The 27,557-nt window shown below is 47.4% G+C and overlaps 1 protein-coding gene across 3 annotated transcripts in view; it reads left to right on the top strand.

Annotated features, from left to right (window-relative positions):
* Positions 1–1,925: 1,925 nt before the first annotated feature.
* The window catches only part of LOC131999085 (protein FAM169B-like), an 87,228-nt gene continuing 61,596 nt past the window's right edge, over positions 1,926–27,557 (top strand). For all 3 annotated transcript variants that reach the window (XM_059371650.1, XM_059371652.1, XM_059371651.1), the window contains exons 1-3: positions 1,926–1,991; positions 21,147–21,277; positions 24,997–25,096. In XM_059371650.1, coding sequence (XP_059227633.1) covers positions 1,961–1,991; positions 21,147–21,277; positions 24,997–25,096 — 262 coding nt within the window. In that variant the 5' untranslated portion in view covers positions 1,926–1,960. The remainder of the gene's footprint in view (positions 1,992–21,146; positions 21,278–24,996; positions 25,097–27,557) is intronic.

Genomic DNA, 27,557 nt, shown 5'->3' with positions numbered 1-27,557 from the left:
GGGGTGGGTTTGTTTTTGGTGGTGGTGGTGGTTTTTTTTTTGTTTTTTTTTTTTAAATGGCAGTCATATGGTGTCCAACAAACAATAACCAGACCCCAAAGAAGAAGTAAGGCGTTAAAGATGTTATCACCAGGCCTTACTCAAACCAAGACATCACAAGAATGATAAGGCCACAGGCTCCCTGGTTACTTGTAAATAAGAGACTGTCCATGGAGGTCCCCACTGGCCACCCTATTGGGAGCCCTCTCACTCTTGAGAGCTTTTCCTGGATCTTTTTTCAATAAAACTCTGTGGCTTTACTCACTCTCCTTTGTCCTCAAGATTCATTCTTGGACTCCATGAGACAAGAACCTCACTCTCCAGCCCTGAAACTCTGAGTAATTGAAAAAACAATGCAAAAACTTAAAAAAAAAAAAAAAAAAGGTAACAAGGACTTGAAGAAGTATACTTTAGAGAAGAGATTAATAAGCCTTTAGCTGTGTGTGTCAATAGCTTAAGTAACATCATATTAAGTAATATGAGGGGTTCAACAAAGGTGCGTGGCTCCCAAAAAGACTTGTTCCCCTAACCTCAGGGCCTTTGCACTTGTTGCCACCTTCGCCATTTCCTCTTCCCACATACTTACTTCCCTCCCTTCATGTTTTTGCTTCCCTTTCTCTGTTATATTATTTTTTTCCCTTAGCCCTATTTACCATACTATTATGTTCTATCTCCTGCTCACTTTTACCCACTAGAAATTAGCCTCCAAAGGCAAGGTTTTATTAATTTTGTTCACTGCTGAATCACTAGAATCTGGAACAGGATAGAGCACATAGTAGGAGCCTAATAAACCTGTGTTTAATGAGAAGAGGTGATTGGAGAAGTTAAAGCTATTGCCCAGGAGCTCTGCATTTTATTGAAATCTCAGACTTCAGGAAGTGACTCAGGCTGGATCTAAGGAGGGTCCCCAGCTCTGGTCTCTATTAACCTGCACACTGCTACAACGAGCAGTGGAAGCGGAACTGGGGCCATTTTTCATCCCATGCATGAAGATACCCTGGGCTATGGCAAGTTCATTGGTCTGAAGTTGGGGGTGCACAGTGGGAGCAGTTGGGGGGATTCTCTGAGCAGCTGGTTGCTGGGGTGGAGGGATAGGCAGGCAGACGAATGCTAGACCCTTGAGTCCATAAGGACCCAGGATGCAGCTTGGGTGGCTGTCCACAAAGGCCAATTTTAGAGCTGCCAACAGGAGAACAAGCATTAGTTGACTGACCACAGACCTTGGGTTCCAAGGCCATCAGCATTTTCAAAAGCAGTCCTGCTCCACACCTTTCCTGTAAAAAACACTTTGAAATACTGGAGAAACAGCTGGCTGTCATTGAATCACAATGAGCTAGCACAAGCTGCTCACAAGCCTGAACATTTAATCGATGAAAGTCTTAGTTTTCAACAAAAACAGGCACATTACAGTCATCAGAAAAAATTTGGAAAGGGGCAGAACAGGTTATTGGCTCTTCTGTCCTAAGTGTGCCACTCATAGTCTTTCTGTTATTTTCAAACTGTGTACATTTTCTAAAAGGGATAATGCAAATGATTCTTGTCCCTGGAAACAGAAATAGCAGAAGGAACTGAGAGGGAGCTCCGAAGAGGGCCACTGGCTATGGGGTGCGGTGCTAATAGTTTTCTCATCCAAAGAATTAAGAAACTCCTCGGAGGTGTAGGACTGGCTTTGCAAACTGGGGAGTCAAGCTCGCTGGCTGGCTGTGAAGGCCCCAGGCAGGGGGTGGGCACCGGGGGCAGGGCCAGCTCCGGGTTAGGGAACCTGGAGCCGAGAGCCAAGAGCAGAGAGCCAAGAGCCAAGAGCCACGGCAGCCCCAGGGGCGGGGGGGGGGGGGGCGGGCCGGGGGCGGGGGGGGGCGGAGGCGGAGAGGGGGAAATGGGGCAGCCCCTGGGGAGGGGCGCAGCGCCGCCGGAGTCGAGCATGGAGGCAGAGGCCGCTCGCAGAGCCGCAGGTAAGGGTAGCCGCGGCCGGCCGGGCCCAGAGCCCGCTCGCCTCCACCGTTGGCCGCCGCGGTGGCCCCTCCCCGCGTGTCGGGTTTCAATGGCTGGGCTGGCCCGAGAGCTCGGGGCCCCAGCGCTGCAAAACAAGACCGTAAACAGCGCGCGGCGGCCAGGAAACTTTCCCCGGAGTCGGCGCCAGGGCGCCACAGGCCGCGCACCTGTCGCCGCCGGGGAACGAGGAGGACGCGGAGACCCCGGACGTCGGCTGCTGGGGGCTGCGGCACTCACCCCCAGGACGGGCAGTGCTGGAAGGGTCACGGCCACGGCCACGGCCACGGCTCTCCAGCGTGTCTCCGGGGACACCCGGCGCCCTGACCGCTGACCCGGGCTTGGCGAGCTCCCCGCCTTCCCATAGCCTTGGTGGCCTTGTCTGTGAAGTGGGGACCGCTCGGTGGGGGAGAGAAATCAGTACAGCAGCTCGGGTTACAGCGGGCACTTCTGCCCCCACGCCACCCCCTTCCCGGCCTCTGGGACAGCCTGTTGTGCCCCCAGGCACCTTGGGCGAAGGGCGCCCGGCCCCTAGCCCAGCAGGCCAGCTGGAGACTCTGGATTTGAGGGCGCGCCCCTTCCTTTACTCCAACCCCCTCCTCTCGCTAGCCCCGGGAGGGGCCCTGCCCGTTTTGTCTCCGGAGAATCAGACAAAAACGGTGCCACTTCTGACTTTGAAAGCAGGTGGAACAAATCCCTAGCGGGGTGGCTGCCAGTTCCGCAAAAGGAGTGTTTGCAGGGGAGCTGGCGTCCTGGTGCTGGATGCTGGGTACTAAGTGCTGAGGAAATGCCTTCTTGGCCCCTGCCTCTTCTTCCTCCTGCGGGGACAGGCGGCTGGAAGGGCCCCCCGGGGCCAGTACCTCTCGACCTCTGGTACCCTGCACGTCAGGCCAGCCAAGAGGCTGACCAGCCCTGCCCGCAAGTGCACTCCAACCCCAGCCTGGGCGCTTTCTCCCGACACACATTTGTGTAAGGAAAAAAAAAAATCAATCTTATGGAAGCTCCTCTGCCTTTTATTGGAAGCCAACAGCGACAGATAACTGGTTTTTATGGCCTGCCTTTAAAAGCTGTGACTTTGAGTTGTTTACCCCAGATTTCCAGTGAGTTAAGAGAAAGTGGCCGCTAGCCAATTGTATGAATTTTCCATTCCTTGGGAGTTTTCATTGGTCTAGAGATAGAGACATGGTTTCTCTCTGTTTTTAGAGAGGGAGAGGATAATGTATCGTTTTTTAAATCCCTCCCCTCCCTGCCCTCCGCCACCCCCACAACTCCCTCCTCCTTTTTGGAAAGTTGGTCGCCATAGTGGGAGTGGTGCTGCCAGTTTGCTGGAGAACTGAGTCAAGAAACACAAGTGACAGGCTGTTCTGATCTCCTCCAACACCTCTGCTAGACGGAGAGGATTTGGGCACTTAGGGACTTACTGTTCAGAGCTATCTCCCTTATCCTCAATACTTAGTGGGCACAGAGTTGCTCAATCCATACCTTCTCCCTTACCTCCTCCTTTGAGTGGTCCCATGGGTCAGAGAGTTCTCCCAGCTATGGCCTTGGTGTTGTGCTTATCCTACCCAGTCTTTCTGTGTTTCATGGGAAAAGTCATGGTAACTTCACCTTCTGGAAAAGTGTAATTGGCCTAACTGGCTTATCCTACCCAGTCTTTCTGTGTTTCATGGGAAAAGTCATGGTAACTTCACCTTCTGGAAAAGTGTAATTGGCCTAACTGGCTTAAGGGTTTTTTGTATTTCTTTCAGCGTTGGCTCTGGCTTTCATGGTTGCTGAAGGACCAGAGGACCCATGGTGGTTCCACGTTAATAATTTCCATGTGTGTTAGAGCTTAATGGGTTGGACTTTTTATGTTAGCCGAACCAATGCCTGAGTTTTGATAGCCCGTTTCCAAAAAGGGCTTGAGCAAACTGTGTCTATGTTGGAGTCCATTTTCCTTTCACAAGGAAGCATTAAACTAAGACACGTTTTCAGACAAGGCTGTGTCTCGGTGACTACTTTAGCCCTAACATATAGGGAAAGGGCAGGTGACATTTCTGTGGGAGTCATGTTCTATATCTAGATGAATCTCCTCAATATTGGGGTGTCCAGTTGGGCACTATCTAGTGGGGCTCTGGAGCTACCCCCAGTAATTCAAGACAGGGAGAGAGAAAGAGACACACACACACACACACACACACACACACTCTCTCTCTCTCTTTCTCTCTCTCAAGAGTTTGTATGTGTTTTTTATTTCTCTGATGCTGAAGACCTTCTTAGGTTTCAGCAGCCCTTCTGCTGCTGTCATTTTAGCTTAGAGCATCCAGGAGAAGAGAAGGAAAGTCACACGTGTTCTAGTTCTGTACTCCCCTCATCCTTCACCTTGAATTTCCCTCCTCGGTGAGATAAGGACTTGATTGACCTCGGAATGGTTCCTTGAGACCCTGTGCTCATCACAGCAGAGGGCTGGGCCCAGTGTAAAATTTGGGGTCCCTTCTGAGAGGGCCGTTTGGTTCGCCCTCATCCCTTTTGTTTATACCCAAATTGAAGCATTTGTGAGACTTGCCGGTTTGATGGTCTCCATTTAGAAAGTCAGCTTAGTGTTCCGGTTAAGAAAAGTTTGGTGTTGGACAGTTTACACTAGTAATCAAGCCGAGCTTTATAGGAAAGCTAGCGAGCAAGGAAGACTGTAAAAGATGGGTTGACTCCGAAGCTTGGGTCAGGGGAACAGGGAGAGTGGTGATGCCAGGGAAGGAACCAACTTTTGGAGGGGGAAAACATGAAGCCATCTAGACACAGTGATTTCAGAGTGTTCCAGAACATGCCTCTCGTTGGAGATAACTGAAGAGTTAGTCAGAAACACTAACGCCGGTTTGTGGGAAGAATCTAGAAAGGCCAGTAGTGCCTGCCGAGAGCCCTGTTGGGGACCCCGGAAGGCCTGCTGACATGTGCCCTGGGATGTGGGAGGAGGGGAGGAGCTGAGGGCACAGCCCGAGGGCTCAGAGAGGGCGGAGTTCTGAGATTATGAGACCTAGACCCAGAGGAGGAGAGACCAGGAAGCAAAGAAGACCCTGGCAGGGCCTGGTGCCGAGAGAGGCTGAGGCGGGTGCAGAGTGGGGTCTGCTTGGAAGTGGGTCAGGCCAAGGGAGAAGTAACTTACCTAAGGTCACTTGCTAGGAAGTGGCAGGGTTGGGAGTCACATGGCGGGGGTGGTAGTGGTCTGAGTCCCCACAGAAAGGAGCCTGTTGTTATGGTGACGGTTGATGGGAGAACCGCCACCGCCCCCCACCCCACCCCAAAAGAGTGTAGGCTCTGGAAGGAAACACTCCATGAGCCAGTCCCAGAGGGGCCTCCCTCCTGAGGGAGGACCTCTTATGATCATAAAACTTAAAAAAAAAAAATCAATATCAATTAGGTGTTTTGGATCTTCTCTAGTTCAAGGTATAGAAGCCTTCCCATAGACGCATGTGGCCAAGTGAGTTTCTGGAAGCAGGGTCTCATTGAGGGCAGTGGGCTGGGCTGGCCACTGGGACTCATGTCATTGTCACAGAGCATTCATGACCTTTGGTGAGTCTCTGTCCCTTCATCAGGGAAGAAGGGAAAGGCTGGGTGGGATGGTCTCTAAAAATCCTTTTGGCTGTGAGGTTGGTCAGTTACTTCCCACCCAACCAGACTGAGGGTAGGGCCTCCAGTGATCTTTCTTCTTGAGTACCTTGCCCTTACCTGGCACATAGCAGGAGTTACCTGGGCTTTGAATGGAGAAATCATTTCCCCTAGGAGCTGGTGAAAGCCATTGTGGGTTGTGTGGTTGTAGGATTACTGGGAAATTTTCTGCAGATTGGGGGTATCAGGATATGGGGTAATATACCGGCTGACCTCAATCCCTGGGGCAGACGGGCCCCTGAACAGTGCTGTGGTCTGTGCATCCCTTGGAATATCTTTCCAGGGTCCTACTTGTCCTGGGAGATCCGGTCCTGAGCAGGCCCTCCTACAGGCTTGGGCATTTCATGTTACCTCCCCCACCCCTTGGCTGTGATTCCCTGCCGTAGAATGCTCTCCGTGCTAGAGATGGTTCTCGCTCGCCTCCAATTCTAAACAAGGGCTGTATTATGTCCGTGTTTTGTGGTGATCTCCATTGCATGAAGCCAGACCAGAAATGGCTGGTGTTCTTGACCTCCTGCCATGTCCTGGCAGCATGGAGTGAATGATCGAGGGGCCAAGACTCAGGCTGGATTGTGGGAGGACAGTGGGCACTGAGGTGTTGTCTTTCTGAACTTTGAAACCCTAGTCTGCTGACCTGCTGACTGGCCTTCCCTGGGCTCCTGACAGCAGTTGGCTCCTGGCCTCTCTGATGACATTCTTATTTGTAGCTCAGCGTTGGGAAATTCCAAACAGAGGGTTGTAGAAAATGACCATGTTTTTTGCTGTGTCGTGTGATACAGAAAGATAAGTCAGGACAAAATTCAGGCACGTTTGTTGGTCAGATGCCCCCGGTGTCCTGTGACTTTTAAAGTCAGGGTTGCTGGGATGCAGGGGGTGAGGGGGAGTTGGGGGGTAGTGGCAGTTAAGACTGTCAGTAGTGGTGGAGGGTTGGGGCCTTTGATTAAGGCTCATTAGGATGTAGCAGCTTTGGCTTGGAAATTCCATGCCTTTTAGTTCACCCTCTGTTGTGGGTTTTCTTTCCCAAGGCCTGCAGTCAGCAAGCTTGGGTCGGAGGGTAGGACACATAGCGTGTGTGACCCCAAAGGCATGTCTGTTGACATCCAGGCTTGCTGTTCCCACCCGACTCTGGCCCCCTGGGAGCTCTCTCCCATCAGACCCTTTGCATTCCCCATGCCCGGGCAGTGGCCTCATTCCCTATTGTCTGTCCAGGCACAGAAACCTTTCCCTGTGCTTCTTTGCTCCTCCAAACGAGGGCAGCTACAGGGCCACTGGTTCCCAGCTGAGGTGAGGGCTGGGGAGCCAAAGGGAGGGCCGAGGGGGAGCTCCCATCCCTGCATGTTTTGGGGGCTCTCAAGGCCCCCAATCTCTTCTAGACCGCTCAGTTTCCTAGACTTGTAAAAATTAAGATAAATGTGTTTTTCTTGGAAACCAAGTTTCTAACCACTACTCTTGAATTCCATTAAGGGAGGGAGAAAGCTGTGTTCATGTCTTCGTTGCATTTTGCTGAAATAAGCCCTAATCAGAGTCCCTGAATATTTCACTCAGTGGTAAGAGCTCGAGAAGTCGATGTTATGGAGACTTCCCCATTGCACAACCTTCTTCCGGTGGTACTGTCCCTGTCCAGATCTCTTCTCGGAGACTGCTACTTTGTGGACTATTATTATTATTATTTTTAAAGATTTTATTTATGTACTAGAGAGAGGGAGAGAGACGTCACACAAGCAGGAGGGGGTTGGAGAGAAGGAGAGGAAGAGAACACTCCCTCTTGAACCGGGAGCCCGACGTGGGGCTCCATGCCAGGACCCTGGGGTCACGACCTGAGCCGAAGGCAGACACTTAGCCGACTGAACCACCCAGGCACCCCAACTTCATGAATTATTTTTACCCAGTGTATGTAGCAGGTAGAGCTGTATAATGGCCAAACAGTGAATTATAGTTGGTGTTCATTTTGACCTTTTTTTTTTTTCCCCAACAAGTGATTTCTGTAAGGTGTGTGTATTGCCTATTAGGCTCTTAGAACATCTTGGGAAAAAAAAATATTTTAAGCTATCCAGAAAGAAAGGTATGGCTTTGTGTTTTTCCTTACTACATGAACACTGAATAGAAATACTAAAATACTTAGAAATATTTGGGGTAATAAAATATGTTCTCCTGCTAAAGGATCGTCTAGTTACTTGTTGAGGAATATCTGTTGTTGATCATAGCAATAAAATTTGAATATCAACAAATCATATGGTTTTTATGTCTTTTATATTGAGATCCCCCACCCCAACCCTTGCCTTAATTCTATTTTTTTTCTCTCCTACTTTGAAATAGGATACCTATGTTTCTATTCTTTGGGGGGCTAACTTAGAAATTTTAATATGCATGTTAATTCTAATTCTGAAATTAATGAATTTTAAACCTTCTCTGGAGTCATCTAAAAGCCTTATAGTACTTTCATTCCACAGATCCCCTTCCCAGTTTTTGTGCTGTTGTTACATAGCAACCTGTTCTATTATGATTTTTAATTTCCTCCAGTTAGATGGTTTGTTTCGTATGGTCTGCACAGGCTTGGGTTTTATCATGTGCTTATTATTTTCTTTGCTCCCATTCCTCCTCCCCCCCCCTTTAAGATTTTATTTATTTGAGAGAGAGAAAGAGAGCAAGCATGAGGTGGGGGTTGGGGGGAGGGGGCAGAGGGAGAGGGAGAAGCAGACTTCCTGATGAACAGGGAACCCCACAGAGGCTTGATCTCAGAACAGTAAGATCATGACCTGAGCCGAAGGCAGATGCTCAACCTACTGAGCCAGCCAGGGGCCGTCTCCCATGCCTTCTTAATTAACTTTCTCTTGAAGTTATTTTCCTTTCTCCTGAGTGTATCCTTTAGAAATAACTTTAGTGAGGATTTTCTGGTAGCAAACTCCCACAGAGTTTGCTTTTCTAAACATTTCTTTATTAGCCCATGTTCTTTGAAATTACTTTTGCTAGGGAGAGGATGAAAGTCCTTTAAAAATGTTCTTCTATTATCCTCTGGCTGCCATAGTTGTGGTGGAGAAGGCTGCTGTCAGTCTACTTGGCCTTGGAGGCTCTGTCTTTGTCTTTTGGCTGCTTTTATGATCCTATTTTTGTGTTTTTTGTTTTGCAGTTTGACCACAGTGTGTCTAGGTGAGGATATCTCTTTTTCCTGCTTTGGGGATTGGTTGGGATTCTAATATCTGAGGATAGGTATCTTTCATCAATTATGGGAAAATTTCAATCAGTTCTTCAAATCCTGACTCTTGTTCACCCTATTTTCTCTTTCGAGAACCTCATTTAAGATTGTTACTGGACCAGAGGTGCCTGGTGGCTCAGTGGGTTAAAGCCTCTGCCTTTGGCTCAGGTCATGATCCCAGGGTCCTGGGATTGAGCCCCATATTCGGCTTTCGGCTCGGCGGGAAGCCAGCTCCCCCACCCCTCCCACCTCTCCGCCTACTTGTGATCTCTAGCTGTCAAATAAATAAAATCTTTAAAAAAAGAAAAGAGATTGTTACTGGACCTGGTTATCCTACTAACCCTCTTTCTTAACCTGCCTATCATGTCAGACATCAGTATCTTTTTGGGCTGCATTCTGGGTAATTTCTCCAGATATATTTTCCAGTTCATCACCTACTTAAGACGTTCATACCTAGATCTACTTTCTTTCCCCTAGAGTCTTACTGCTCAAACAATAATTTTGGCTCTTTACATATCCTAAATTTAAATTTAAATTTCTTTAGCCGTATTTACTCTCCTTATCTTCTATACTGGATAATTTCAACATCTATAGTCTCTGTGGGTCCGATTTGTGCTGCCCTTGTTGTGGTTGTTTATTTCATCATATGTTCAGAGATTTTTTTTTTTTTTTGAGAGACAATAAAGTTTTTTGAGTGATAGCACAAAGCTCCCAAAGAGGGAGGGGATCTGAGAGTGTTGCCCGTGTTCAGAGGTTTTTGAAATCAGGTCTGAAAGACCCCAGTCCTCGTGCTCAAACATTCTGACCTGTGTGACTCAGTACTGAGGAGCCCCTTTTATGGCTGCTTCATCTATCTTTCAAGATGGGATCATTTCATAATACCTTAAGGAAAATTCTTAATATTTTAGAATAATGTACATCTTATTCTTTCTGTTGGCAGGTTCATCGATTTTCCCCTTCGGAAAGAACTAGGATCTTAGCAGACTGAGCTTCCAATGTTAGTTTATAAATCTGTCACAAGTTGAAAGCTCCCCGTAGAATTTCATTGACTTATGTGGAGGGGAGGGGTTAGAGTAGAAGGTCACCTCGGCCCCTCACCCCACATGTCTAAGTAGCAGTCACTTCTGCCATGTCTACCGCACATCTGGCTCATGCCTGCCATCTCTTTCATGTCATCTCCACTGCCATCACTGATCCAAGACATTGTCGTTGGCTGCCTTAACCTGTATCGTCTCTTTGGTTTCCTGCTGCGTTGTGTTCTGGAAGAAGCAGTAAACACGCTTTCCAGCTATCACGCCCTGTCGGGGACCTTTTAACAACCTCTTCTTGCATTGTCCTTGAACCCTGAAGTCAGGAACAAAGCCACTTGTAACTTTGGCTTCTACCCACCTGCTTCTCATGATTCCTGCCCTTCTTTCCTTGGCCAGCCATGCTGCAGGCACACCGGCTGACATGTATCTCTTGGAATCCCTCCACTCCTTTCTTCCTCCTGTATGTCTGGCGGGCCCTTGCCCCTGGTCTGCACAGGGCTGACATTTTATTCTTCGGTCCTCTGCTGAATGGTTGCCTCCACATTGAACTTCCCTAGTCATCCTGTCTCCTGTCTCCCCTTCCCTTCTCCTGCCATACCATGGGGGTGTTCAACTGTTTTTGTGTCTCCCCGACCAGCCTCTAAGTCCTAGAAGTGTAGAAACTGTTTCTGCTTATTTTCACCAGTGTAATTTTTTTCACCAGTGTAATCATTTCACCCTAAATGATGGCCAGGATGTTTTAAGTTGCACATTTTAACATAGCCTTATAGAAGAAAATTTTGCAAACCTTGGCTATGGGGTTAGTATTGAATGTTTCCAGGGTCTGATTAGAACTCTCCCTAGGACCCTGGGGTATCAGGAAGACCTGGTGTCACCTTTGGGTAGGGACCTTAGGAGCAGGTGTCCTAGAAGCTTTACGGCGTTACTATATTACTATTATTATTATTTAAACTGGTGGAAGTTTTTTTTTTTTTTAATTTAAATTTCATTTATTGAGAGAGAGAGAGTGAGCGAGCATGAGCAGGGAGAGTGGGAGAGGGAGAAGCAGACTCCCTGCTGAGTAGGGAGTCCCAGGGCTCGATCCTGGGACTCTGGGATCATGATCCAAACCAAAGGCAGATGCCTAACTGACTGAGCCACCCAGGTGCTTCCCCCTTCCAAGCTTTAAAATGCTTACCAAATGACAGTGCACACTAAGTCTGTGCACTCTTGACTTTAGCCACCTCTCACCCACTGCTATCTTTGTTTGGAGTGTGTCTGAGCTGGACAGGGGGCAGAGGTGGGCATCATTGCCCTGTGATGCAGGTCGTGTGAACATATCCTCTGCAGGTAGCCCACTTAGGCCACATCAGCCTTGTCATTTGACCCCTTGCGAATTCATGTCCCTTTACTTCTCACAAGGTTTTCAAAACACATGTTGAAAGTATGACCATAATTTTTGAAAGACTCAAATAGACCTTTCTCCAAAGAAGACATACAGACGCCAGCAAGCCCTTAAAAAAGATGCTAAACATCACTAATCATTAGGGAAATGCAAATTAAAACCATAACAAATACCACTTTGCACCCATTAGAATGGCTGTTTTAGGGAAAAAACAAAACAAAACAAAAACAACCCAAACCCCCACAAAACCCAGAAAATAACAAGTGTTGGCGAGAATGTGGGGAAATTAGAACTCTTGCACATTTTTGGTGGGGATGTAAAATGGTGCAGCTATTGTGGAAAACAGTATGGTAGTTCCTTAAACAATTAAGCATAGAATTACCATATGATCCAACAATTCTAGTTCCCAAAAGACGGGAAAGCCGGGACTGAAAGAAATATTTTAAATCCATGTTCATTGCAGCACTCTTTGCAATAGCCAAAAGACGATAACAGCCCAAGTGTCCAACAACAGGCGAATGGGTAAAAAAAATGGTATTTTTACACACACGCACATGCATACCCCCACACACATATACGTATTATATAATGTAATATTATTCAGCCTTAAAAAGGTATTTTAAGCAGTGTTGTGCTGAGGACTAGCTGTCATTTGGTGCTGGTAGATAAAGTGTGGCTCTTAACATGATATAAATTAGTAAGCAGGGGCATTGGGAAAGGCTGTGCTGGAAATCTTCAGATCTGAGTTTGAGTCCAGCCCTACTACTGATTTTCTGTTTTTGAACTTCTGCCTCCACAGCTGAAAAATGGGGGTGAGCGCTTTGTTGACTTGGAGGGGTTGATGTAAGTTTCAAACCAGCAAGCACTTGTGTGGGAGCCCTTTGTAAATTGCAAGATCCCTTTGTAAATTGCAAAAACACTCTGCCAATATGAGATGTAAAAGGGTTCATTCTAATGTGAGAACTTATCATCAATATCCTAATACTTTTTCTCCCTGTTAATACTTTAAAAAAAAATCTATTTTTTATTCCTTTAAGCATCTCTATGCCCAATGTGGGGCTCGATCTCACGATCCCAAGGTCAAGAGTTGCATGTCCTTGCGAATGAGCCAGCCAGGTGCCCCACTTTGCCAGTACTTTAGAAACTTTATCCACAGAAGGCAGAATATTCTTTTTTTTTTTTTTTTAAATTTCTTCCATTTAAAACTGCGCTGGTATTAACTTTGATGCAAGTAATTGTTACTTGGGGTGTATTTCTTCATCTACTTTTTAGTTTTACACAAGAGTCCAGTGCCCTTATAAAAAAGTATCTATCTCAATACATTTCCAGTTAATGGCCTTCTTCCTAAGTACGTAACTTTTGAGTTTAAGGTAAACCGATTCTTTTCCATCCATTCTCCTTGCATGGTATTCTGGGTGATGATTGTAAGTACTATTATGTGTACACAACTTCCTCTAGGACTGGGTTATGGAGACTAAGCACTGGTCTATTTTCAGCTCCCTGTGTTTCTTTGCACGGGGCTGGGTATGCCAAATAGAGGTGATCCCCCCCCCCCACCACCACCAGAGGTATTATCATTTGCCGTGTAATAGATGAACATATAGAGATCTGATTTCTGGATGAAGGTTGGTGAAATCCATTAATAGCCATGATTTGGGGGTAAGTTCTGAGAAATGTTATTCTGTGAGTAATGGGTAAAAGCATTACGTTGGCGAAGAGTTATTTTTCTTCCTCTCGTCGCGTGCTGTGTGGTTTAGGGCTCTGGTTCCACGCTGGATGGTGGTTCCCTACATCAGCTCTAGAGCCAGCATGTGTTCATGGTGGTGTTATTGACACTGGGGCTGGGTACCTTTTTTGCTTTTCTTCAAGTTCTTGGTCAATTACACGCAAGATACAAAGAGTCAGGCTTTCTGTGTTCTTCCTGGGTGTGTGCAAAAAGCTTCTTCCTTCTCAGTAAAGGTTAAACAAATCTGGTACTGTGCTGATGACCACATGGCGTAGAGCGGCTTGGTTCGGGGGTGAGGGAAGGCTGAGCTTCCTGCAGTTGTGGGAGCAAGGGCCCCTCTTTTGTTACCATTCATCAGGAAGCATATATGTGAGATGCTGTTTTGTTCAGGGCTTCACATTTGTCCCCCTCTTTGTATGCAAAAGGAAGAGTTGTTTCATTCCCACCTCAAATCCTTTGGAATGATGCAGGGGGAAAAATAGTTTTATCTTTGTATCCTTTGTATCCTTTGCCTGTAAGACGCACCAATGCTCAGATTACAAGACCTTCATATTAGAAGCAATTAGGATTACATAAACCTTTGAGTGGGAGGCACATAAAGTCATCTGCATATTTTACTATCTTAGATTTGGGACAAGTGATTTATTCTCAGCCAAGGCAATGACAAGCTGCAAGTGGGCCAGTACTAAATATGTGATAACACAGCGACAGGCACCCTGTCAATTACTGGGGAACGAAACCTTCCCGCCACCACCTGCAGACCTTTCCCCAGCGTGCCTCCGTTCCCTGACAATTTTGCTCATCTGCTCAAAAAATTCTAACAGATTCTACATTCTGTCTTCCAACTTTTTTTTTTTTTTTCAATTCTTTGCTAAGACTATTTTGGCAATCAGATGCTCTTCAAAACCAACAAAAATATCCAAGTGTGTGTTTGTTTCACCTTCTGTTTTCTGCTCCTTTCTGTAGACAGGCGCTCTGCTGACAGGGTGGCCTACTGCTGGGTGGGCCATTGGCCCTAGGCATTTGCACCTTTGCTACCCGTCTGAGAGTGATGCTTGCTTCTACCCTGATGGTACTTTGAAGCACTGTTCTTGGGTGCCCGGGAGGCTCAGTCATTAAGCATCTGCCTTGGGCTCAGGTCATGATCCCAGGGTCCTGGGATTGAGCCCCGCATCAGGCTCCCTGCTTAGCAGGAAGCCTGCTTCTCCCTCTTCCACTCCCCTTGCTTGTGTTCCCTTTCTCGCTGTGTCTTTCTCTGTCGAATAAATAAAATCACAAAAACAATAACAAAACACTCTTCTCCAAGGTATGCTTGTCACATGTCTGTTAGTGTTTTGGGACAAGAGGTCCTTGGTTCAATAAGTCTGGGAAATAAATGCTGGATTAAGCAAATTACACTACTTCAGGCTTTCTTTCTTTCTTTTTCTTCTTCTTCTTCTTCTTTTTTTTTTTTTTTTGCTTTAGGATTTCTAAATGTTCCATTTGCTGATAGGCCCGTAGAACTCCCAGCAGTGAGTTCTAGATGCCACAACAGACCTCCTTTTTTCTCTTTCCTTTGTTTTTAAGATTTTATTTATTTTAGGGAGAGAATGCGAACGTGCGGGGCCGGGGTGGGGCAGAGGGAGAGGGAGACAGTCTCAAGCAGGCTCGCTGCTTGACTGCGGAGCCTGATGCGGGGCTCGATCCCAAAACCCTGAGATCATGACCTGAGGCAGAATCAGAGAGTCGGGTGCTTAACTGACATTGCCACCCAGGCGCCCCTAAGTGCCACAGCAGAACTCCTTTTTGAAATGTGCTGGCCGTGGGAACCCCATTTGCAGCCTATCTTGGGGAGCCTGTGTTCCACAGGATATGCCTGGGAAAAGGCTGGAATGGCCTGAGGAGAGTCATTGTGCTGGCTGGAGGGACTGGGATTCTTTGATAGAAAGTAAATGCCAGGCCACGTTTTGCACAACTGTGGGTTTTACCAGCACCCGTTTCCGCAACTTTTGGAAGTAGAGCGTTCCCATGAAACCTCTTGCAAGCTGGAACCAGGTAAAGAGAAGAGTCAGTTACCATTAACGTATATGGGAAAGGTTTTGAGCATGCCTAGACCCACAACTGACCTGCCTGGGACTCTTCTGATTCCCTAGGATGCCTCTTGCTAAGGGACACATAAAATAAATCGAGATAAAGGACAGAGGCACACGGACCCTGTGCAGAGTTCTGGGAGCTTAGCTTGATGCGTGATGTTGTTCCTGGGGAAGGACCTTGTCAGGACCATGGTCACGGCTCAGCTGTGTGGTGTGTCTGTGAGGGCTCACTGCAGAATGGAGGCTGAACACTATTTTTGCTTTTCACTTTTGATCATTAAAGCAAAAGTCCTCTTTGGATTTCTTCAGTTAGTGAAAAAAGGGAGCTCTTTCATAAAGCAAAGTAGCGTCACGTGAAGTTTGGGAAAGCCGGGGATACTTGTATATATGCAACAGCACCCCCCCTTATTTTTAAAAATTTTTTGCTTAAACGTAATCATCGTTTAAGTTAAAAGTAGTTCTCAGTTTGAAGGCATCCTGTGGTGAAAGCTTTGGAGACCCAAGATGAAGTTTGTGAATATGGTATTTTTAAAATAGATTTTATTTATTGGAGCGCCTGGGTGGCTCAGTGTGTTAAACCTCTGCCTTTGGCTCAGGTCATGGTCTCATGGTTCAGTGGGATCGAGCCACATGTGGGGCTCTCTGCTCAGCAGGGAGCCTGCTTCCCCCTCTCTCTCTGCCTGCCTCTCTGCCTATTGTGATCTCTTTCTCTATCAAATAAATACATAAAATCTTTATTTTTAATGATTTTATGTATTTATTTGAAAGAGAGGGAGAGGGCACACAAAAGGGAGTGGGAGGGGCAGAGGGAGAGGGAGAAGCAGACTCCTCACCAAGCAGGGAGCCCGACTCGGGGCTCGATCCCAGGACCCTGAAATCATGACCTGTGCTGAAGGCAGATGTCCAACCACCTGAGCCACCCAGGTGCCCCGTGACTATGGAGATTTAAAGCATACAGTTCGACACACAGCTCTGGGATTGTGCTGTGTGATAACACATGTTTCACTAGGAACCGGGGAAACTGATGAATTCCTGGTCCTGAAGTCTGAGCTCCTGAGGTAGCATTGGGGAACCTTCTCCCTTTCGGTGCTGCCCTCACAGCCTTGAGTGTGCAGAACACCTGCATTCAGAACTCCACAGTCCCTTCTTGCAACATGCTTTGGGATCTCCTGGTGCCCTCCTCTCTCTGTTACAAACTAGTCTCCATATTTCCTGCTAAGTCCCAAATTAGTCGTTTAATCCCTGGTGGCAGTTTCTTCTATAATAAAGATTCCTTCTTATAAGTTCTTTTCAGAATAAAATTGATTTGTGAGGGAAAAGCAGGACACTGGTGAGAAAAATAAAGAAAGGCAAAAAAAAAAATTCTATATTAGGAATATCCACACTTAAACCATTTTTGAAAAATAAAGTAGAATACTACCTTATAATTTTGTGTCCCTGAAATTTTTTTCACATGTCATGAGCAAGAGTTGTTCTTAACTATAATTCAAGAATGACAACCCACATGACTACAAAAAAAAAATCAAGTGTTTACAGTCAGCTTTTCCAGTGACATAATGCCTTATAGTTAAATGATGGATGGATAGAGGCTTTCACTGAGGTCAAAATTCTCAAGAGCAGGGCTAGTAAAACTTAAAATATCTGTTAATGTTTCTCATAATAATAGTCCCATATGAGAAAAATCTCACTTTGCTAAAATGAAAGAACTTTTCTCATCATCGTGGTGAGGTAGTATTTGGAAAGAATATTCTGCAAGTGATACTGAATAAATGGTTAAGTGCAGAGCATTGGCCTCTTTCAGGTTTTTCATTAATTGGCAATGCTCTTTATATCAGGAGGACCCAAAAGTACTGGGAATGCCCTAGAGCATTAGGCTTTGCTGGCCTGAGCAGCAGTGCTGACCCAGTAGTGGCTGTGGCTGATGGGCAGTGGGTGACAGGTAGTGGCTCAGTGGGATACCATTCATCCTACCCTGGGAACTTGAGCTTTAGGACAAAAATCCTGAATGATTCAAGCTTTTTCCCCAGAAGTATGCTTTAAGAGGTTCCACTTTGTTGTTGTTCTGGTGACTACAGCAAACATATGCTTAAAGTGAATTCTTAAATTGGGGACTCGTTTGGGGATTTCATTTTCTTTACGGTCTGCAGTGAATTATCATTTCAACTGTGTGCCTTTTTCATAAAAGCATTTTACGTTGTACTGAAAAGATTACATTCTTTTGGCTTTGGAAAAATATTTCCTGTTCAGTTCAAGCCATTAAAGCCTGTTAGCATTTCACATCTGGAAGCCCCTGCCCAGAGTCAGCCTTCCATCACCAGGGAGGGGAGTGTGGCCGCCCAGCTTGGCTCCAGAGCGCATGTGTGAAACACCCCAGACTTGTTTACTTCCTGGAGGCCCAAGAGTGCCCTTGCGGTTTGGGTGGGTGGGAGGCTTCCTTCCTCTGGGGGTCGTGTGTGTGTGTGTGTGTGTGTGTGTGTGTGTGTGCGCGCGCGCGCACGCGCTTGCTTGTGCCTCCTGGGCTGGGGAGGAGGGAGTCTGTCTTCCCACCGATGTGGGGAGGGGTCTTTCTTCCTCCAGAAGGGCAGGGGTTCCCTTTCCCATTGAGCACTGAATGCTTCCCCTCCTGCTGTAAGCATCTCCTTTTTTCATTCCCCCCAGATTTCCAGAAAACAAACCCAAACATTTTGTGTGTCAGAGCTCAGCTGCTGGAGCTTTTCTAATGGGGGATTTCCCTGCCCATCTCCACCCCCCAAACCCAGACAGAGGAGAACTAATTAAAACCCAAAGGGCTGAAAATGGAGCTTCCCTCCCCTAGGCTGGTTGGCCTGCCTCAGGACACTTCTTAGGAGTTTGGGGTCTGTGTCCAGCTTGGAGGATTTAAAGGGGGGAACAGAGCATGGGTGCCCGGGTGTTCTGTGAGTGTTGAGGTGTTTGCAGCTGCCTTCCACTTCCCAGAGGGTTAATCTCTGCCTTTCAGGGCCCCCCGCTTCCCAGAGGCAGGCCTGATTCTTCTTGTGAGCTTCCCCCCCCAACATTCCCCCCAACAAGGAGAGCCAAGGGTGGCCTGGGGTTACTGCCCAAGGAGTTCTCTGAGGGGGGTCTCACAGCGTCAGCCGGCAGAACCAGCAGGGGAAGTGATTTCATGGAGTGTGAGGAGCAAAGCACATTCATTGCATTTCTCCTGACCACAGGCGACCAGAACTGAGGCCAGGTAACCCTTGGCAGCCTGTGAGGCTCCCCAGGCCCTTAGAGCACCCAGGCTTCTGGGCTTTGTGGCCATGGTGAGGCGCCCCTCTCCCAAAGCCCTGAAGACCACAGTGTCCTCCCGGACTCCTGTCCCAAGGGGCCCAGTTGGGCTTCTCAGTGCAGCTGGGGGATGCCACTGTCCTGGGAGCCTCAGACCTCACTGGAGGCCTGGGGGCTGACAAGCATCTCTCCTGAGAAGCCCCAGGCAGCAGGGAGGTGGAAGGAGGTGGATCTTTACTCCTTCCTGGGGGCAGTTAGGGAAACGCGGTTGTTCAAGCTGCTTTCATGGGGCTAACATTCCGCCTGAGCTGGCTACTTCAGGGTCGAAGCAACCCTCTCTCCTGTTTGATCTTCTTGATTTATTTCAATGTGCACAGTCTTTTTTCATACCTGTGGGAAGCCACCTGATTTTCTAGAAGGATGACCAGCGGTTTGAAGGAAGAGCCCAGCTGACTGCCTACACGAATTTCCCAAATGATCGGTGTGAGAAAGGCCTTGGGGGGTGGGGGTGTCTTCTGTCTGTGCAGGGTAGGAGAGGAGAGGGGCGCACACAGGGTGCTCCGAGGAACACTCTGTGTTCCTGGGTTGGGAGAGAGTCGGGCAGGGCTGCCCACTCTCATTTGCCCACCGAATTCCTGTGTGTGTGTGTGTGTGTGTGTGTGTGTGTGTGTGTGTGTGTGTGTTGTCCTGAGGGACCAGAGAGGCGACAAAGGTGGATTCACTCCCATCCTAAGCTGAGGTGGGATTGGAACATAGGACTCAGGGGTCCCCTGGGCTTTTGCTCTTTGGGGTTCCAGGAAGGCTTCTGGGCGTGCTGGTGTCTCAGATAGGCCTTAAGGATGTCAAGTTAGAAGGGGTGGGGAACAGGGGCCTAGGAACCTGTTGGATGCTCTTGGGGGTGTATGTATGTGGAATTCTAAAGGGCCTTCTTGGCTGGGTCACTAATGTAATCTGAGTGTTTTGTGCAGATCCTGAGCGCAGTCAGACCTGCTGCTGACTAGCCAAGCATTTTCCTCTCGGCCTCGGTTTCTTCATCTGTAAATGCGGGTGAAGCCGGGATTCCAGCCTGGATCCATCCGGCTCCTGGGCTCTAGGCTTGGAAGGCCCAGTAAGGAGTAGGGGCGACTACAGGTTCAGCTCCGGTGCTTTGTCTTGTCAGTTGCGGGGGCTTTGGGGCTCATGGTGGGGAGTCTGGGCTTCCTTGGCTTTTTGCACGTATATGTGAGTCCACAAGCATGTGCCTTTCACAGCAGAATATGTTGGCTGGGGGTACAGCCCTTCTTAGAGAGGGTGAGATCCCAGAGTTCCTCACTGACTTACTCATTGTCGCCAAGAGGACTGTTAATTCTTTGTCTTTATTTGAAACATTTGTATCATGCATTTATTATTGTAATTTCTTGGGACCCATGTTCTCCTCAAATATTTTTTAAAAAATTGAATAGTGGGAGAACGTATTTGCTCAGTGACTTGTCACTCTCTGTGTGTGCCCAGGACACGTTCAGCATATCAAGCCTGGGGCAGGAGGGGGGCTTACGCATAGGTGGGGGTCTGGTCCACAGGTGCTCTGGACATCCTCCCCTCCACATAGGATGCCCAGAGCCGAGTCCAGGATTCACAGAAGAGAGGGGACTGCAGAGCCCCCTCCCACTTGGGGACATGCCCAGCGGAGGCTGGCCAGCATCCCGGGGAAACTGACTACTGCTTCCGAGCTCAATTGGATGCTATCAATTTGGATGATTCTTCGAGGGTATAACTTTCCTCGCGAGTGTGAGGACAAGAAAGAGATGCTGAGGAGCAGCCGGTGGGAAACTTGCACAGGAATGTGTGCAGGTGTCTCCTTGTGTATGCACACGTTTGCAGTTCCCACCAAATTGTACATTTCAACTCTCTACCTAACAGTGGCCGAGCGCAAGGAGACGGGCTGGCAAATCTCATCAACTGCACAGCGAGTATAGAGGCCGGCAAAATAGTAACTCGAGCTCAATTTTGTCCATTATCAAGGTTCTCACCAGTTAGTGTGGGCTCTCCATGCCCCTGCTTGTGCCTGTGGCTGCTGTGGCTTCCCTCCCTGGGAAACAATTTGGTGGTTTGGGTGTATGCAACGAAGTTTCTGTAGCATTCTAAGGTGGGGGTCAGGTGCAGTGCAGCTTCCTTTTTTTTTTTAAAGATTTATTTATTTGTTTGACAGAGAGAGACCCAGCGAGAGAGGGAACACAAGCAGGGGGAGTGGGAGAGGGAGAAGCAGGCTTCCCACCAAACAGGGAGCCTGATGGGGGACTTGATCCCAGGACCCTGGGATCATGACCTGAGCCGAAGGCAGCTGCCTAAGGACTGAGCCACCCCAGACTCCCCCAGGTGGAATTTCCTATCTCCCCCGTGTCCCTGCCAACCCTGCCATTGGGAATGTCTTCTATTTTCTTTTAGCACCTGATACGGAACTATTTTTTCATTAAAAGAAAAATTGAGGAAACAGGATAGCTGGGTAGCTCCATGGGTGAAGTGTCTGCCTTCAGCTCAAGTTATGATCCCAGAGAACTGGGGAGACCCACATGGGGCTACCTTCTCGGCAGGGGAGTCTGCTTCTCCCTCTCTCTCTACCTCCCCTCCCCGGGCTCGTCTCTCACTCACACTCTCTCTCTTTTCCCAAATAAATAGTTAAAATCTTTTAAAAAATTTTAAAAAAATAGGGGAACATAATTTTTATGGCAAATGTTACTTGTGTGCTTACAAAAAAAAAAAAAAAATCTTCGAGAAATAAGGGACCTCCCCTTTAACAAAAGAATAAAACTAATGTCATTTCTTACTGTCTTTTTTCTCCTGGCAGGTGTTTACCCTGTGGATATTTTGGAAGATGACCCTGAAAGGCATCGGGAAGCAGCCCTGGCTTACTATGCTACGCTTAGGGAAGGGATGCAGCCCTCAGAAGAGCTTTTCTCTCTTCCCACAGGGGAGCAGGTACGTGTGATCGTAAAATCTAACTTACTAGAGAGTAGAATGTTAGTACTAAAGAGAGTATTACAGATTTAAAAACAACAACAACTTCTGGAGTGAATACTAGAATAATTCTATTTTGAGAAGCAGAGGAATTCTAGAATGGGATTCTGGAGTCTTGAGGATAAGTCCGGTTATGCAAGACAGTGAACAAAATAGCCTGCTGTGAATCCCACACCTATCGCTTACTAGCTATGTGAGCTTGAGCAAGTGTCTTAACTTTTCTGGTTTTGATGTTCTCATATCTAAAATTAGGACAATAAAAATCTTTAAAAAGAAAAGGGGGCTCCTGGGTGATCAGTCAGTTAAGCATCTGCCTTCAGCTCAGGTCATGATGCCAGGGTCCTGGGATCGAGCCCTGCATCAGGCTCCCTGCTCGGCGGGAAGCCGGCTTCTCCCTCTCCCACTCCCCTTGCTTGTGTTCCCTCTCTTGCAGTGTCTCTCTCTGTCAAGTAAATAAATAAAATCTTAAAAAAAAAAATTGGGGGCGCCTGGGTGGCTCAGTGGGTTAAGCCTCTGCCTTCAGCTCAGGTCATGATCTCAGGGTTCTGGGATCGAGTCCCGCATCGGGCTCTCTGCTCAGCAGGGAGCCTGCTTCCTCCTCTCTCTCTCTCTCTGCCTGCCTCTCTGCCTACTTGTGATCTCTGTCTGTCAAATAAATAAATAAATAAAATCTTTAAAAAAAAAATTGGGACAATAACAGAGCTTACTGGGGTGCCTGGGTGGCTTCCTCAGTAGAGCATCAGACTGTTGATCTCAGGGTCCTGTGTTCAAGCCCCACATTGGGCGTGGAGCCTATTTGGAAAACAAAAACAAAAGCAAAAAAAAAAAAAAAAAAAAAAAAAAAAAAAAAACACCAACCCTTTCCCCTGCTGGAACTTACCTTGAATTGTCCTTAAGGAGGACTAAATGAGACACTGTTTATGTAATGCCTGGTTGGGCCTCAGTTTCCCCATGTGTCAAATGAGGGGCTTGGTTGCTCTTTGGTCTCTGTGGTTTGGCTCAGCTTTAAAATTCAGTTATATTAAAATTTCAAACTATTTAAAATAGTTCTATTTAAAATTTAGTTATATCCATATGATTTTAGGCACTGAAAAGATAGACTTTTGGGTTAGGGCTGGGAGAGAACAGAGAGAAATGAAAACCTTTTGTTCGTTAGGATGGAGGGACTGTGGGTAAAAATTTTAAATTGCATTACTGTGAAGAACATTTTTTCCCATGCAGTAAGTAAAAAAAAAAAAGAAAAAAAGAAAAAAAGAAAAGAAATATGAATCTTGGGCTGTACCTCAGTCTGTAACACTTCTTTCAGATTTAAGTCCGATCTGTTCCAAGAGACAAGATTTTCTTGGTTATACGTAGACATTGCTCGTACCTACTGATACCATTGTCGTGTATCCAGCACTGCAGAGTTTTAGTTCACTGTACTGAAGCTGTTCCAGAGTTCATTAGAACAGTGGCTTGTGCAGCTTACACAGTTGTGGCTTTCTTGAGATCTTGGAGATCATGCTAGTTCAAGATCAAGGGCTACAAGAATCCCCTGGGTGATTCTGCAGGGCTGAGCTGCGGACCAACGTCCCTGCCCGCACACGCTTTCAGCGCCCCCTAGTGGCAGTTAAGCCGAAAACGGAAGCCAGCTCTCCATTGGGGTTAGGATTGCTAATTCTCTGGGGAGACACTGGCTGTGGGCTGCAGGGTGGGCTGGAGTGTGGGGAGGGCAACCTGAGAAGCGGGTGAAATCTGAAAGCTAGCTCTGGAAGGCTCTACGAAGCAGTTTCAGTCCTCAGCTTTCATTTCACCCTTCCTTATGAGATTGCATCACATAAACCTATTATCTGAGTCTGTGCAAAGAGTGAATAATTTTAGTGTGATTAGCAAAAACATAATAAAATAAGACAGCTTTTAAAATTAAATAGAAATGCTGAAAGGACTTTATAACTATCTGCTTCTCCCCCCCTTAGAAAAAAATAAATTTTCATGAGAAGATTTTCAATTGTTTTTCTACCATTTTAACAGTTACTTAAGAAATGGTAGGCATTCCCTATCACTTAGCAGTTGAAACAGTCTCATTTGGGGTGGTATCAGACTTCCTCATGGCTTTTAGCAAATTTAGTTTTTCTCTTGGAGTCCAGAGAAATTTTTCCAAACGGAGAGAAAGATGAGAAAATGATTTGAGGATACATCATGCCACATGGCTCTGGTTCTCCGGAAAGTCTCAGTTAACTGTTTCCAGTCTTGAAACTGCCCTATCACATTTAAAATACAATAAAAAAAATACAATACAGTAATACTTATTGATTTTTCTGGTAATAAGCCGGTGTATGCTCATTGTATAATATTTGGGAACTATCTTCAGAGACAGAGAAAATGAAAAAAACATCACAATTGATGCTGTGAACATTTTGATATGTTTCCATTTGACTTTTATTTCTGCATATACTTTTTAAACATTTAGGTCACTCTCAGAATATACTATCAGGTATAATAAATGTGATTTTGATATAATGGAAATAAATTCCATGTCGATATAATGCTTTGTACATTTTTTTTTAAAGGATTTTATTTTTTAGGAATCTCTGTACCCAACATGGGGCTCGAACTCACAACCCCGAGATTTAGTGTTCCATGCTGCCCCCACCGCTGAGCCAGCGAGGCACTCCTGTGCGTATTTTTAATGGCCTCTAATAGCCCCCTCATGGGACAGCCAGCTCGGGGAGGCTCCTGGCAGGGGATTTGAAGACAGGGAGCCACCCAGCTGTTTGCGGCTCTCAGAATTTGTTAGGAAACATTTCTCTCAAACCACGGAGGCCTGCTATAAACTTATATAGGCGACCTGCCCGCCTAGCTCAGCTGACACATGCTCTTTTCATTTTCTTCTGCTCTCCTCCGTTTTCCAAACAGACTTGGCAATGGAACGTGTTGACCTTTTGCTTTGGAGCCGGGAACATTACGTCTGATGGCCACAGAGAGGCTACCAGCCCTGGGTAGCCTGGGAGGGTCCCAGTGTTGGAGGCCCCGAGACGCTGCTTGGTGTTGCCCTTGTTCAGAAGCAAACAGGCACCAGCACTGTTCTGTCTCTCACAGCAGAGGTTCTCTGCCCTTGGGCTGCCTCAAAGTCAGAGCTGAGCCTGCAGGGCCCAGAGGGATAAGGGTTTGCTGAGACTCCTTGCCGAGATCCGAGACTGTGCAGCCGGCAGCTTGAGAGGCGGCGGGGGTGGACACAGGCTTGTTCGGGCTTTTTCTGTGGAGTGGCCCCAGGAGGAACGTTCAGGCTGGCATGGCAGGTAGAAGCCTGAGGTGGGGGTGTGGTCACCAGCTTTTGTGGGCCGAGGCAAAAGCTGGTGACCAGGGTGGGGAAGGCATTGGGGCCCCGAAGCATTTGGAAGGGAGAGGCGGGAGGGTATCCAGTGAGTGGGTGTTTAATCAGTACTGGGTTGGATGGACAGGAGGCACGGGGAGGGCGGGCTGGTGGGAGCCGGAGGAAGGGCCTTTGTCACATCTCACTTGTGTTTAGCTCAGAGTGGGGTAAGGTTTCCATTTTTACCTTGCTTCCATCCTGTCAAATTAACCTCTGTGCAACAGTGTTCTTTCAGTGAATACGGTGCTAATTAATTGGTAAGTAATTTCCCGTGCCCTTACTTTGATGACAGAACAAAATGGCGATTTCATTATTTTTTTTTTTTTAGGTTAAACTTGAAGCCTCGTCTGTTTGCTTTTGCACTGTGCACCGTGACGAACCTCAACATAAAATATTAGTCTTGGTTAATCCCCAGGACACGAAGACAGGTTGGTAGTTACTAATGGATTTAAAACACGGGGATTCTGGGGCGCCCGGGGGGCTCAGTGGGTTAAATTTGGCTCAGATCATGGTCTCAGGGTCCTGGGATCGAGCCCCGCATCGGGCTCTCTGCTCAGCGGGGAGCCTGCTTCCTCCTCTCTCTCGCCTGCCTCTCTGCCTACTTGTGATCTCTGCCTATCAGATAAATAAATAAAATCTTACAAAAACAAAACCAAACACGGGGATTCTGATTTTATCGTTTACAACTGGCGGGAGGAACTATGTCGGAAATGGGGGCTGAACTCTGAGGCTGGACCTAGAGGAGTATCAAAGCCGGAGGGCTGTGTTCTCGGCGTTTCGACCGCTGACAGCTGGCGCGTTATTCGTGTTTACCGACGCTCACGTGGATTTTTGTATTGACGCTGGACTCCCTCTCAGCCACGATGACTGTATTCCGAGCTGCTTTGGAGGGAAGCCCTTGCTGGTCTCCTTAATAACATGCAGGGGTGCATGCACAGGGTGGCGCCCGTTTGTGCGACTGTCTCACCGCCCTGGGCCTCGGGAGGCGTCTGATGGTCTAGTGAGTTGCCCGGGGCCACGCAGCCGGGGCCTGGGAGGGAATTTTTGCCAGGTGATGGTCAGGTGAGGTTGTATTTCTGGTGGGGAAGTTTATGGAATCTGTAACTCATTTATTCTTCCTCCGCATCATGAAGAGGCCATTGGTGACTGGTTTCAGCTCCTTGGAGTGAGTGCTGAGTGAGTATGAGGCAGGGAGCTGGGGGAGGCAGGGAGCTGGGGCTGTGGGCTGTTGGGCAGCCGGAGGTGGGGAGGGGGGGTTAGAGGTCTTTTGCTAGAGTTTGCAAAGGGAGCTTCTCCTGGCTTTCCTGCTCCCCAAGAGACAGACCTTTGCCTTTAACCCTTGCGTGCCTGTCTGGGCTTTGTGCTCAGAGGACGGCCTGCCTGAGTGGTGTCGCAAAGCCCAAGGTGACATCCTCGATGGGATAACGTTATTCAGCACAAAAGACTGTTGTTCATGCTTCTTTTCTTGTTAATCTGGAGACGCAAGTGCGCTCAGCTAGCTGTCTGGGAGTTTTTGAACGTTGGCAAAGCCTCTTCATTGCTCCGAGGCTGAGGGCCGGCTGAGCTGTGTGTGAGAGCTTCTGGGTTGAGGTTTGGGACCCCTTTCTGTCCTCCAAAGCCAGCCTGCCATGAACAAGGGAGGCTGTGAAAACCCCAGGCCTGCGCCTTTGCTTTGAATTTGGGACTCCCCCACCAGGTTAGTGAAAGTGACAAGATGTGCCCACAGGCACTCCTCGGCGAACAGATTGTCAAAAAACTCAAAATATCATTTGTCGATTCTAAGAAAATGTCCAAATAGCAGCAGCAGCCCCCCCCCTTTTTTCTGGCATTTAACAACATCCTGGTTGTAGGTCTTTAATGATCATTTGCATAATGTAAACCTATGACTGACTCCTAAATCTGTTTTCTATTTATACTGTACTTAATTTTTTGGTTGTTTTCAAGAATGCATTGTAATAAATATTCATAAGGTCCGAGCAATCTCACTTCGGACCTTTCCTTATATATCATAGTGCTCGAAACAATGTTTTTAAATGTCTTCCCACTGGCTGGGGCTCTATGGCGCTTGCTGAAATTTTGCACGAGTTCCAAACACCGTACAGGTATAATCCATACCTCACGCTCTTCAATCTAGTATTGAGAAGCCAACGCAACTGCATAAATGCAATTCCCGTAGCTTGAAGCAAACGGACTCGAAGCAGCTGATGGTATCCCTAGACTCTCTTTCAGTCTATCCCTAGACCCTATCCAGTGACCTGTTTGCCACTTCCCTGCTGGGCTCTGTGGTGACCGTTGGTTCTATGGTCCCTGGTTCCTTTGTAATTCTGTTGGAAGGGTTATGTCTGGGAAGACCCGGGGTATGTATGCGTGTGGGTGTGGTTAGACGGATCTCACGCTGTTTGATGAGCCCTGTCCGTGCATGCATTAACTATGGAGAAGTTGGTTGAAGCCATCACAGCCATTTGGGACAAGCCCACAAGCAAAGGAAAATCACCCCGGAGTTCTGAATTCCTGGGCGGGGGGTGGTGGGAGGCAAGCAGTTAATACTCATGACCCGCTCTTGTTAGGATGTAAGTAATAAGTCTCTAGCTCCCCCGTTGAAGAAACTGGGAAGGCATGTTCCAGAAAGGTGGTTTGGGAAGCACATTCCTTCGTCCCCATGGGGTTCAGTCTGGACTGTTTCTCGGTCAGAGGCTGGTCTGTCACCAAGGCTGCTGAGGACCCCCCACATTGTTTAGCTACCTCTGTATCTCTCAAGGGCCTTTTCTTTCATTTCTTTCCCCTTGTTTTGTTATTCCTCCTATTTTTAAATTATTAACTGATGTCAGCTGTTTACAGAGAGAAAAAAAATGACTCCTTATCAAAAAAAGCTGTGGTCTTTTTCCTATT

Source organism: Mustela nigripes, chromosome 13, assembly GCF_022355385.1.
Source record: "Mustela nigripes isolate SB6536 chromosome 13, MUSNIG.SB6536, whole genome shotgun sequence".
In the NCBI taxonomy this organism is placed as follows: Eukaryota; Metazoa; Chordata; class Mammalia; order Carnivora; family Mustelidae; genus Mustela; species Mustela nigripes.
The sequence above is the reverse complement of the archived record's forward strand: the minus strand, read 5'-3'. Positions and strand labels throughout refer to the sequence as shown.